Source organism: Lutra lutra, chromosome 10 (genome assembly GCF_902655055.1).
Source record: "Lutra lutra chromosome 10, mLutLut1.2, whole genome shotgun sequence".
NCBI classification, from domain to species: domain Eukaryota; kingdom Metazoa; phylum Chordata; class Mammalia; order Carnivora; family Mustelidae; genus Lutra; species Lutra lutra.
Window position 1 is genome coordinate 112,401,560 of NC_062287.1, and position 12,670 is coordinate 112,414,229.

General features: G+C 64.3%; 1 protein-coding gene across 4 annotated transcripts in view; it reads left to right on the plus strand.

The window, feature by feature from the left end:
* The window catches only part of CARS1 (cysteinyl-tRNA synthetase 1), a 40,535-nt gene extending 28,397 nt beyond the window's left edge, over positions 1 to 12,138 (plus strand). For 2 of the 4 annotated variants that reach the window (XM_047692768.1, XM_047692766.1), the window contains 7 exons: positions 121 to 189; positions 2,234 to 2,315; positions 8,363 to 8,443; positions 9,010 to 9,077; positions 10,707 to 10,766; positions 11,190 to 11,273; positions 11,819 to 12,138. In XM_047692768.1, coding sequence (XP_047548724.1) covers positions 121 to 189; positions 2,234 to 2,315; positions 8,363 to 8,443; positions 9,010 to 9,077; positions 10,707 to 10,766; positions 11,190 to 11,273; positions 11,819 to 11,953 — 579 coding nt within the window. In that variant the 3' untranslated portion in view covers positions 11,954 to 12,138. Of the gene's footprint in view, positions 1 to 120; positions 190 to 2,233; positions 2,316 to 8,362; positions 8,444 to 9,009; positions 9,107 to 9,453; positions 10,011 to 10,706; positions 10,767 to 11,189; positions 11,274 to 11,818 lie in introns of those variants that run through there. The other 2 variants (XM_047692767.1, XM_047692765.1) reach the window with 2 other exon arrangements.
* The last annotated feature ends 532 nt before the right edge of the window (positions 12,139 to 12,670 follow it).

Below are 12,670 nucleotides of genomic sequence, written 5' to 3' on the forward strand. Positions count from 1 at the left end.
GCAGCGGGCCTTGGCCAGGACTGCGGAGGCCTCGGGCGGCATGGGCCCTGGTGTCTGGTCTCCGTGGGCCCCCTCTCAGGACCTCCCGACGCACTCCAGCATGTCTGTTTCTCTTTGTAGATCTTCGGGGCCATCGAAGACGAAAGCACCCTGGGATTCCCAGTAGGAGGACCTGGAACCAGCCTAGATGTGAGTAGAACACCCCTGGGCACAGAGAAGCTTCCTCTCTGGGGGCCACCCCACCCCTGGGAAACGGTGCCCATATCGAGGAGCACCGTCCTGCCTTCCACACCTGCTCCTTTCCTGTCCTCGTTCCCCTCCTGCGCCAACCCTGGGGACATTAGGAGGCCCACGTTAGGTCCCACCAGCTGCACCAGACCTTCCAGACTGAGCCCCGGGGCTCGCCTGGACGTGGCTGCTGAATCGAACTGAACGCAGTCAGCTGTTCTCCCGCATGTGCACGCTCAGCCTTGCCCCCTGACCGATGGTGGGGGCTGCCGTGTGCGGTCTGTGAGCTCAGTCCCAGGACAGCCGGCGTGGTGGGACCGACTTGGATCCGATGGTGGGGGCTGCCGTGTGCGGTCTGTGAGCTCGGTCCCAGGACAGCCGGAGTGGTTCCTGTGGGCTCACGTCCTTGCACGTGTGGATTCAGGCAGCATGCCGACCGGTGTGTCCAGTGGGGAGAAAGGTCCTCGGTAGAGGGCAGCGTCGCCTGGGACTTGTGGTTTCCGCTGACCCTCCCTCGTGGCACGTGCTCGCTCAGACTCACCTCAGACACCCCTCAGGCCTGGTCCTCAATGATTCGATGAGAAGGTCTGCATAGCTGTTTAGACGTAATTTATTTAAAGGACAACAGGAAGCAAGGACAAAGTAAAAAGACAAACCTTTTTTAGAATTCTGATTCTGGACGGTGGCTAGCGTGAAGATCTGCAGAGGGCACGTACAGGTGGTTCCCCAGGAACTGGCTTCCGATGAGGAACCAGCTCCTGTTAGGGAGAAGCCCTGCCCGAGCTCCGGGCCACATCCCTGGGGCCCCACTAGCCGTCAAGCTGGTTGGTTTAAAGGCATTAACCTTCCTCCGCGCTTCTCGGAAAGGAAACCCGCGGAGCTGCTGCTCTGTCTTGTACGAGTGACACCAGGTCTTCTGCTTCTTAGAGAAAAAGAGAGAAAACACTTGCTACGCTAATGACAGTCTGCTCTCAAGCTTAAAAACAAGGCTTTTAACGCAGTGGTTGTGTGGGGGCCTTTCCACATGGCCTCAGTGGACCCTTTGAAAGCCGTGTGTGGGAATAAGCAGCCGGGAGGCTGGCCCGTTGGGGGACTCCTCCTCCAGGCAGACCTCACGGCACGCTGGCTGAGGCCTCCATCCCCCTGTGCTGAGGCTCACCGCGGCGGTCTTGGTGCCTGGTGGAGGTAAAGGGCAAAACCCCATCCCCGGTCTCCCTGCACGACTGCGGCGCCCCAGCCCCGGGTGAGGGATTGGGCCACAAGAGGCCGGGTCACTCGCCAGCCTAGCTGGCTCCTGTGTGCACTGGTTATTACTCTGGTGACTGAGCCACCGGAGGACTGAAGTAGGCAGGGAGAGACTTTGCTTAAAAGCCTGCCGCAAACATTAGGGAAGTTGGAAAGGGAAGATTTTATAAAATCATCGTTTCTCCAGTTTGGATTCTGCTGTCCTTGGCTTTCCCTTCATCGGGTTCGCAGTCCCGGGCCGTCTCCGGGTCAGTGTAGATGGTTAACTGTGGCCGGGTGTGGACGTGGCTGGGTGCGAACCTGTGCGTGGATGGCGACGGTTCTGGGGACTCTGCTTCCTCTTGCGCAAGCGTGTGCGTGGCCGCAGGTCAGACACAGGCTTGGCCCGGCTCCTGGTGCCAGCCTCCGCTCCCAGCCCAAGAGGGATGGCCTCAGCCTCCCAGAAGGCGGCCTCCTGACAGACCCCGCGTTGAACTGTTTAACCGTAGAGATGGGCTTTTTGTAATAGTCCGTCTGACCAGAGGCAAAACCGCACCTGTGGGCAGGGGCACGGAGCGCCTTGCAGAACTTGTCCGGCTGGGCCGGGGGTGGGGAACTGCCTCCTGTCTGGCCCACGTCGTCCACGCGGGGACCAAGTGTTGAGTGGGGAGCGTGTCCCAGCTCTGGGGCAGCGCCACCCCCGCCCCCCGCTGCCGCGCCCGCGGAGCCCCGTCCGTAAACAGGCCGAGCTTCTCTCTGAGCGTACCTGTTCTTCCCGCAGCTGGAGGCCACAGTCCTGCCCTACCTGCAGGTGTTGTCGGAGTTCAGAGAAGGCGTGCGCAGGATCGCCCGGGAGCAGAAAGGTGAGGCACTTCCTCCTTGGGGCTTCTCACCCTCGGACCCTCTGTGCGTGGGGCTGCCCTGGGTGCCGGCGGGTGCTAGTGGCGCCTGACCTGGGCACGACACCTGCAGCCCCGCCCCCCGCATCATGACAGCCACCATGTCTGTCAACACTGGTGTCCCCCGCGGGGCAGGGCAGCTGTGTGGGGCCGAGGACACGTGTGAGAGGTGGGGTTTCTTGGCCTGTGCTATTCGGAAAGGCAGAATGAGGCCCCTCGGGGACCCTTGCCCTCCGTCCCCGCGGGGCTCATTTCCACTCTCGGTGCACCCATGGGCCTGTTCTTGTTTCCAGAAGCGAGCACGGGGAGCTGGGGGAGCCGTACTGCCCCCACTGTTGTTCTGCCCGGCGTCGCCGGCATTCCTGAGGTGGGTCACTGTCGCATGTCCCTGGGGACTTGGAGAGTGCCACGTCGTCGCAGGCTGGTTTGGACGGGCCCTGAGCCAGACCGCTGAGTGCCGGCAGGCGGGAGTGCACATCTCAGTCTGTGCCCTGTGCGCGGCCACGGGGTGTGCTGAGCCCGGAACGGGCCGGGTCCGCTCTGCTACGCTCCTCGTGCACACGTTGCCCGGCCTCCCACGGGGGCAGCACCGCACCAGAGCTCAAGCCTTGCCAGGGAGGGGCACGAGGGAGTCACTCGCTACAGATGCCACCTGTCCCGTACTGTGCCGTGCTCCCTGCCCGACCTCCTGGGCAGGCTGTCCTGAGGGTGGTGCAGGCGCTCGGGGAGCCTCTGGGGGGAGCTGCAGCTCAGAGACAAAAGAGCAGGCTGGGGTCTGTCCTGGGGAGCGCAGAGCAAGAGGTCAGGAGGGCCCCGAGGCCTTGGGCCCCCAGGGGGAGCCTGGGTCTGACAGGGTCTTCAGGCCTGGGCGTGGGGACTGGTTGAACAAGCATGGCCCTCTCTCTCCAGCACCTGGCACCCTCACTCTTGTAAAGCACTTGACGGACTCTGCCGGCCCCGTGCCGCCTCGGCCAGCCATGCTGACGGCACTGACGTCTCAGTCTTGGGGACGCCGGGCACCTCTTTCTGAGTGTCGCCCTGCGGCAGAGCGTCCTTCCTGGCAGGCGCTGGCGAACGAGGGCCATCGGAGGCTCTGCACGGCCAAGCAGAGCGCGCCGGGGGCTTACACAGGCCCTCGGAGCAGTGCCCGTCGACGGCTTGGGGAGGGCTTTGGTTCTGCGTCTCTTCGGGTTGCTTTTTCTTTCTGCTTTGGTCTGTTTGTTGCTCAGCAAACAGCCCAGATTCCCGAGTTGGGACGGTGGTAGTTGTGTCTGTGCTGTGTGTGCCTCGGCCTCCTACAGTGCTCTCCTGCCCTGAGGACCGGGTGGAGTGAGGTCATCCTGCCTGAGCCTGGGGCTCAGGAGCCACAGACCTGGGGCCCTGCAAATAGGGTGCTTTCTGGGAGCCAGAGACCCGGGGCCATGCCCCTTGGGCTGCACAGACCAGGACAGCATTCTGGGCTGGCGACGGCTCCCGCCCCACAGCAGCACCGGCTGTGTGAGTCTTTGTCCTGGGCTGGCCCGGGACCCTGGGCTGGCCGTGGAGACAGTGAGACACGCAGAGTAGGCCCCAGGGACCTGGGGCTCGCCTGGCAGGTGGGTACAGTGCCATTTCCCCGATGCCCACCGTTGTGTCACCTCGAGCTCAGCCCTGCCCAGGAAGGATGCGTGCTGGAGGGGTTTGGCCAGGAGAGGCTTGGGAATTTGGGAAGATGTGAGAAGAGCCAGGATGCAGGTGCGGCCAGATGCCCCTCTCCCCGGATTTGTTTCATTTTTGGTAAAACATATGTTAATGTATAAAATGTATCATCTAATCGTGAGCAACTGTGTAGCTCAGGGCACTAAGCTCATTCACACTGTTGTGAGGCCGCACCCACCATCCGTCTCCAGAACTTTCCACTGACCCAGATGAAGATTCCCATGAAAGTGACCCCCCCATCCCTCCCCCTGCACCCACCGTCCACTCTCTGTCCCCCGAGACACCAACCGCTGTTCCTCCCCCAGCCCCGGGGCCCACCGTCCACTCTCTGGATGAATACTGACCCCCGCCCAAGGACCTCCCACACGTGGAATCCTGCAGGACTTGTCCTTTCGTGAGTGGCTTCTGTCACTCAGTGTGACTGATACCCTCCAGGTCCGTCCACGTTGTGGCTGGTTCAGAGTTTCCTCCCTCTTCATGGCTAGCTGGTGCTCCCGTGTACCTAGATCTCATTTTGCTCATTCGCTTGTCCGCAGGCAGAGTCTGTGGCATTTTGTGTCCTCTCCTGGGCCTCCCTGCAGTGACCTGACGGGTCTCCCTGTTCAGTGCCCAGTCTGTTCTGTGGCCCTGCCTGCAGCTCCGCCAGCAGAAGCCACCCCGGCAGACTCACTCCCTGCCCGTGACCACACGCCTCCGGGTGCCCAAGCTCTGCGGACGCCCTGAGCCCTGTGCCGTGCTGGCCCGCGAGGGCGGTGCCGACGGGGACTCTGCTTGCCGTGTTCGCCCCAAGTGCTTCCGAGCTGCTGCTCGCTGGCCGGTGACCACAGGGCCAGCGCTCTTTCTCTAGAACCTGCTCTAGCCGGAGCTTCTTGGGGGCAGCAGGACCGCGAGGTGCTGGTGTGGGACAACGTGGCCAGGGGCACACCCTTAGAAGCTGTGGGGCTGCTTCTCTCCTTGGACAGGCGGGCCCAGGCTGGTGCCTCTGCCTCTGTGGTCTCCCCCTCGGGAGCACTTGTCCTGCATGTGCCCTGCTGCACGGGGTGGCCCCCGCTGTCCCAGCTCACAGCCCCACCTCTCCCAGGGCCACTTCCCGTGTGATGGCCCTGCCCCATCCCGGCTTCTCCCCCGGGTGCCGCAGAGCCGCAGACGGGATCGTCCCAGGGCGGACGCACCGCACAGCCTAGCGTAGCTGCCAGCAGTTCGTGGCAGTCGGTGAAGCAGGACCCGGCCCTGTCCCCGGCCCCCGCCCCGTGGTCGCGTCCACACGCTGGTCCTCCTGCTTCTCCCCGCCATCCCGGAGGCAGCCCCCGTCTCCGCTCTTGCTTTCGCCTTCGCTGTTGAGATCTGCGTTCTCCTTTAGGCTTGAGAACGGTTCACTGAGTTCGTTAAAAACGTCCGACCAGAGATTTCCCTTTGTTTTTAAACAAAGAGTCTATTGAGATGAAACGCAGAGAACCCAGAACAGCCGTCACGAGAGCGGACTAGTCAGTCAGCATTTAGTACATTCAGGGTGTCATGCAAGCACGTGAGCCCTTCCGCCGTCCAGAGGAACAGCCGTGGCCCATGGGCCCCCAGCCCGGCGCCCACCAGCCTGCCTTCTGTGCCTGCCGATCGGCCTGGTTGGGACGCCCCGTGTCTGCGCGGCCATGCAGCCCGGGACCTTCCACGTGTGGCTTCCTGCACATCCCAGATGCTGTCACCGTACATAGCCAGCTCCTTGCTGGGACAGCTAGGGTTCCCCTGGCTGCGAGCACACATCTCGCGCATCCGGGCCACGGCCAGCGGACACTTGGGCAGCTCCCACCTTGCGGCCGTTGGGGGCAGTGGGGCTCTGGACGTGTATGCCCAGTGCCTGCTGACTTCAGGGTTCAGAGCCGTCCCTAGGAGGGGAGCCGTAGGGGTCATGGGACAGTCATGTGTGTGATTTTCTAAAGAAGCCCCGAACTGTGTTGCGCGGGGGCTGCCCTGTGTCCCCCACGCCCTCACAAATGCTTGTTATTTCTGGCTGTAGGAAAATGACTGCTGTCGGTCCTGCCGCCCCAGGGGAGCTCTCTGCGGGGCTTTGCTGCGTCCTTCCCTGACCGCACGTGGTGTGCAGTCCCATCCCTGCACCTCGTGGTCACGAGTGCCTCTTGTCTGGAGAGCTGTCCCTTCGGACCCTGTGCCTGTGTCTTGTGGGGTCGTTTGTCCTGTCCTTGTGGGCTGTGGGAGTTTGTCATTGTGTGTACTGGGCTGGTCAGTTTGTGACTGGGAAGACGGAGGAGGAGAAAGTGAGCCCCAGAGAAATCAAAAGGTTTGGAAAGACAGGCAGTCGGGGCCAGTTCTGAGCTGTGTGGACAGGGCAGGTCTCAGGTGGTGGCGATGGCCACTGTCCTCAGCTCCGCACAGCCTCGCCCACAGGACAGATGGGCCTCTGGGGGTCCTGCCACCCAGCACCAGCTGACAGTAGGCTGACGGTGGTGACGGCGGGATCGCTTTCCTTATGGTTCCCGTTAGCTTAGCCCAGCTCCTGCCCCGCGGGGCGCTCTGGACAGGGCGAGGGCAGGGAGCAGGGGTGGAGGGCGTCATCCCATCAGCTGGGAAGGCTGGGGAGGCACAGACGGCTTTTCCTTGAGCAGCGTTGGGAAGCGTGAAGCTTCCCAGCCATGGCCATGCTTCAGGGGTGGGGGAGGGCACAGAGGTCTTCCGAGACACGTGAGTCGCTGTCTGTTCCTCATTCATCTCTTCCACAGCAAGTGGCCCCGTGGGCCCCGGCCAGTGCTGCTGAGGGACGACGCACAGCGGCGGGCGGGGTGTTTCCCATCGTGCGAGGCCGGGGCGCACAGAACCACTTGGGTTGGGCCCGTGGTGCAGGTGGATGCCCGAGGGAGGGCTGACGACGTGGCCGACGCTGCCCACGGTGTGTCCACAGTGAGACGAGGCCGGGCGTCAGCCCTCCTGTCACCGGATGTCCTGGTTTTGGGTGCCGTCAGAGCTTCCTGAGATGGCCTGCCACCCCGTGCCCTGTGACGGCCCAGCTCCCACACAGGCTTCCCCTTGGGGGTCTCGGCAGGCCAAGCGGCCTTCTGGGAGCCGGGAGGTGAGCCCGTCTGAGACCTGGCTTTGGGAGACCGCCATGCACAGCCTGCTCCCACACGTGTCCCCCCGCGGCCCCTTGTAGCTGCTCTCAGGGACGGCCCCACATCCCCGCTGCACAGACGTCACCTGCCACCTGCCCGGTTCTTAATGCCACCGGGTCCCCTTCCCCAAGGGCAGGATCTCACCCTAGGGTGTCCAAGTGAGGCCTCCGAGTGCTCTTGGCTCTCCGCGGCAAACAGACAGCCTTTCCCTGCCGTGTGGCTCCCAGCCTCACATCTGACCCGCAGGGACTGTCGCATTCAGGCCTGAAGGCTGCATGGGTGCTGTCTTCATCCCGGCCTGCTCTGTCTGCCGGCATGTGCCATCTTCGTGGAAAAGTCACATACGAGCCCGTGAGATGGCCAGGCTGTGCGCCTCCTCCTGGGCTTCTCAGGCCCTCTGCTCACTCCAGCCACAGCTGGGGTGGCCGAGGCTTGGCCGAGAGTTGTGTGCCCGCAGTAGAGCCCGTGCTCGCGGCAGTATCTCCCTGGCCTCTGGCCCTTCCCTACCCTGCGGCTGGACCTTGCACGTCGGTGACAGATGCTGGCCGCTGCTGGCTTCACCCCAGCCTCCAGACCCAGTTCCAGCTCTCGCTGGAGCCTTGTGGGTCCTGGGCCTAGCTGCCTTGCCGCGAGGACATTTGGAGGAAGCAGGGGTGCGGTTCCCGAGGCAGGGGCTGAGGGAGCATGGGGCGCTACAGCAGGTTCTGGCCAGTCAGCACTGAGGTGCCGGCACGCTCGTCCATGCCGGGTGTTTCTCTGCACCGGGCAGGCCTGTCAGGGCGTGAAGAGCACAGGGAGCCTTTGCAGGGTTTCTGGGTGATCTCAGAGTGCGTGTGGCCTCGGGTCCCTGCGTCTGGAGCATGTGACACTGCTACCTTTCTGGATCGCCGGGCCGGGGCTGTGGGGGATGGACACCTGCCTGGTTGACTGGGGGCTTGGGGGGTTCTGAGCTCCTGTTGTCATTTCCCTGGACCCGCTGCCCACCTGGCTTCCTGCTCTGAATCCCCCGCAGCTGTGTGGGCACAGCTGCAGGCGGGATCTGCCTCGGAGCGGGATCCCGAGGTGGTGCACAGTCAGCGGTGTGCACAGAGCCTGGGCCTCGGCTCCCCCAGAGCCTGCGGGAAGGCACACGGTAGGCGCATCCTGGTGCTGCCTGTGTGTCTGGTTGGACTGAACCGCTGTCTTCGTCCACAGTCCCTGAGGTCCTGCAGCTCAGTGACGCCCTGCGGGACGACATCCTGCCCGAGCTCGGCGTGCGGTTAGAAGATCACGAAGGTGCGTCCTACTGGCCATGTCTGGGGGCCCATCGTAGGGAGCTGCGGGCACGGGGGGTGGGGGGGTGGGAAGGATGCTGGGGTCAGGGGCTGGTTTTGAAAGTATTGCAGGACGGGATCGAAGGTCTCTGGGTTTTTGCGCTGAGGAGTCCCGGAGCAGTACCCCCGTGGCCCCTGGGGGCGGCTTTGTGGTTTTCTCTCCAGCTGTCCTGGACACCTCCGGAGTCTGATGGGCGTTTGGGCGTCCCCACCCCTGACCCAGCTGCGTGTTCTTGCCGGGACACCGGCCGCCCCGCCTCGTCTGTTCCTCGGCAGACAGCTCGCAGGACTGCCGGCGGGTTTCTCCCTGTGTCTGTTGACATCGTGGGGGTTACGGCTGGGCGGGAAATTATTAGATTTTAATACTCAGGTGACGTGTCGCATTTTATGACCTCTGGGCCTTGTGTCATGAGCGGCAAGGCCGCCCCACGTTCCAGTTAACATGGAAGCCCCATGAGCAGCGAGGGGCCGCGGGGGCCGCGTGGACGGGGTGGGGCTGGGCCCCACCTCACGGACTTGGCTCTTCAGGGCTGCCGACCGTGGTCAAGCTGGGGGACAGAGAGGCCTTGCTGCGGGAGAGAGAGGAGAAGAGACGGGTGAGTGGCTGGGGCAGCCGCACAGTGACGGGAACGGGAGACAGTGGGCACGTTATCCTGTGAGGGCTCCCATGCGGGGCCCAGCATCTGCAGGTGTCAGAAGGGGCTTAGCCGGACACGGGCTGTGGGGCAGGGCGGTCACAGAACAAGGTTTGTCTGCCAAGGGAGGCCCTGGTTTTACGAAGCAGACCCCCGAGGTCAGGGGACAGCTCTTAGGAAACCATGTAGCTGATGTGTTGGTCGCAGCTTCATCTGTGGAAGCGGGGTGTCCCTTGTCCCTGCAGGAGGACCTGCTGGTCACACCTCCGTCTGCCCAGGAAGCTAGGGCAAGTGGCAGGGGCCAGGCGCATGAGCAGCGCGGGCGGGAGGTGCGTGTGGGCACAGGAGCTCAGTTCACGAGACGGGCGCAGGGCAGGTACCTGACCACTGGCACTGAACCGCGGGCAGACCCACCACTGTGGGGCGTCCCCGAGAGCCAGGGCCCTGTAAGCTCCCGTTTCTGTCCCATTCGTTCCCCCGGCTTAGTGGCCCGTCCCCAGGGTCGGGCTCTCACCCCGCCTTGGACAGCATACCAGGTGGCCTGGCCACAGAGGCGACGAGGGGCTGGTGTGCTTCCCACCACCCCGGGCTGGGTGAGGACACAAACGCCGCCGCTTGCCATGCTCCTCGCCCAGGCTCCTCTGCCCACGTAGCCGCACGCAGGGCGGAAAGGTAGACGGGTCTCTGAGGAAGGCGGCAGGGGACGGCCCTGCCTGGCGGGTTCCCACACGGGCCGCAGGCCGCAGGCCACGGTGTATCTTCCCGCAGCTCCTGTCTGTCTGCCAGCGGGGCCCGTCCCAGCCAGCAGTAGCTGCCCCTGTCCCCGCCCCTGAGTGTTCCCGCCAAGGGACAAACACTGTCCTCACGCAGGAAGCAGCCGCCTCTCTGCCCGCTGCAGGCCTCCCTGCGCCAGCGGCTGCTTCCCCCAAGCCCATGGCTCCTGCTTGCGGGACTTCGCTCCCCTTCCCACTGTGTGGGCCCTGCCCTGACCTTACCCGGCCCCACGATTCTCTGCTCAGGCCCCACAGTAGCCTGTACCCAGCCGCCCACCTGACAGCTTTGCTGACCAGGATGTCCGGAAACCCAGGATGTCCACAAGGGCATCGGGACTGCACTCCCCAAACCTGTACCTCCTTCGTGGTGGCGCAGCTGGGGGCTTGGGCCTCCCCCGTCGGCTGCCACCCGGCACCACGTCCCTGCTCCCAGGCCGCCCCCCGCAGCCCTGCCCTGACTGCAGGTGGGGTGGGCTCTGGGCCTTCGTGATGCTGTCCCTGCTCACGGACCTGACCGAGCCCCCCTGCCCAGCGGGCCTCACCGTTCCTTTCTTTGTGTCCACCGGGCCCCAGACCCCGTCACGTGCCATCCGCTGCTACCACACGTCCGGAGCGGGCCCGGCACCCACAGGGGCTGCTGAGGGTCTCCCGGGGAGTGAGCGAGAGGCCCTAATGACCAGGGCTCCCCAACCCCCGTGGGGTGGCCGGTCAGAGTCCAGGTGAAGGCAATGGGGGGCGACAGGCCTTGCTTTGTTCTACCTCCGGGCCCAGAGGCCCCGGGCAGATTTGCCTCATGGGGCTCCCGGTGCTCCCCTAGGCTGAAGAAGAGAAGAGGAAGAAGAAGGAGGAGGCCGCCAGGAAGAAACAGGAACAAGAGGTAACAGCCATCTGTGTGGGGCCCCGGCTTTCCTGGGCGGAAGTGGACACTCGGACCCCAGGTCCTGCTCTTTGTGCCTCCCTCGGGCCCGGCGAGGTCCCCGCTCCCCCTGTGCCCACCAGCAGCGCCTCCCCGCCATGGCACCCACCCGTGCAGGGAGGCCCTGGGGAGGGAGAGGCCTGGCAGGGGAGCTGCCCCCCACGACTGCGGGCTCGGTGTCACTGGGGAGGTGTCGAACGACCCTCACACTGTTGGTGGGGATTAGGCAGGACCCACCGTGTGCAGCTGTCCCTCTGACCCGCTCTGCCCTGGCCTCCCCCTCCCCGTCTTCCGTCGCCCTCTCAGTCCCAGGGCTGGGCTGGGGGAGTGCGCGTGATGCCTTCCCCGCGTGGGCTGGGCTGCAGAGCAGGGTTCTGTGTCCAGGCGGCGAGGCTGGCCAAGATGAAGATCCCACCCAGTGCGATGTTCTTGTCGGAGAGTGACAAGTACTCCAAGTTCGATGAAAACGTAAGAGTCTCTTTTCTTTTCAGAACCCTGTTAGACCACTGAATCGGGGTTACGGGGACTTCCAGCCTTGGGCGAGCAGCTGTTCTGTTTGGGGTGCCATCTGTGGGCGGTGCCCCGAGTGCCCGAGGCGGCCTCCCTCCCTCACGGCAGCCGAGCAGAGTCGTGGCCTGGCTGAACTGAGCCCAGGTTGCCCTCGCAGCCCGGCCAGAGGTGCTGTGGCAGGGGGTGGGGGGCATGGGTACTGGTCCCAGACCCATCCGTACTGGCCCCCACCCGCACTGGTTCAGATGTGTGTTTCCCTCTTTCCTTTGCTACAGCCCTATCAGAACTGAGCCACATTGACCCAAAGGGTGTCAGTGGCCTCGGCCCCAGGCAGGAGGGTGCCCCCCACCCCCAGCCCAGTCACTGGCTTCTCAGTGGCCAGGACAGGGGCTGCCACGTGGCCATGCAAAAGTGTGGCGAGTCTGTGTCCCAGGGCTGAGCCCAGGGGCTCCAAGAGGGGGGCCAGGCGTGCCCTGCTGACCCAGTGCTCCCCACGTTCTCAGGGTCTGCCCACACATGACACGGAAGGCAAGGAGTTGAGCAAAGGGCAAGCCAAGAAGCTGAAGAAGCTCTTTGAGGCCCAGGAGAAGCTCCACAAGGAGTACTTGCAAATGGTGCAAAACGGAAGCTTCCAGTGAAACCTCGGGGACTGGGCTCTAAGCCACCGGTGGCAGGACTTCCTGTCCGCATTCCTCAGTGACCGCGTCCCGGGTTCCGACCCTGTTTACAGCGGTGCCCGGGGCCTGAGCCCGGAACTCCGTGCAGAGAGGCCCACGCCGTCGCTGGCACCGAGACCGGGGTAATAAAGATTTCCAAACAGCGAGGCCGGCTGTCCTGTGTGCTGTCGCCCTGCCCGGTCAGCGCCCGCGCAACCTGCCTGGGGCCGCTGGCTCAGCGGGTCACAGCTCCGATGCTCGGGTCAGCGGAGCTGTTCCAGCCAGCCGAGAAATTTCTCCCCCGTGCAGATTGCTATCAGCTAATCTCTGGTGTGTGGGTGCATTTGGACGTATTGAAGTAAGAGAAAGACGGGCTCCAGCTGGCGAGCCCGCTGGCCCCCACACAAAGGCCATGCAGCCAGCCCCTCTGGTCCTGATGAGTAAACACAGCGTCTGGTCTCCCGCAGCAGCACCACCGCCCAGGGGCCCTGCCCTGCCCACCTCCGCACAGCTGCCCACCGAGATAAGGGGGGGGTCACGCGCACATGGCAGGTGGCCGTTGGTCACTGGCTCCCAGCGTGGGCACCGCCCTGCGGTGGCTGAGCCTCGCCCACCTAGCCTGACGGGGCTGCGGGCAGAGTCAACAGTCAGCAGCCTGCAGGAGCCAGACGCCAGGTCAGCCCCATGGCGGCAGAGGAT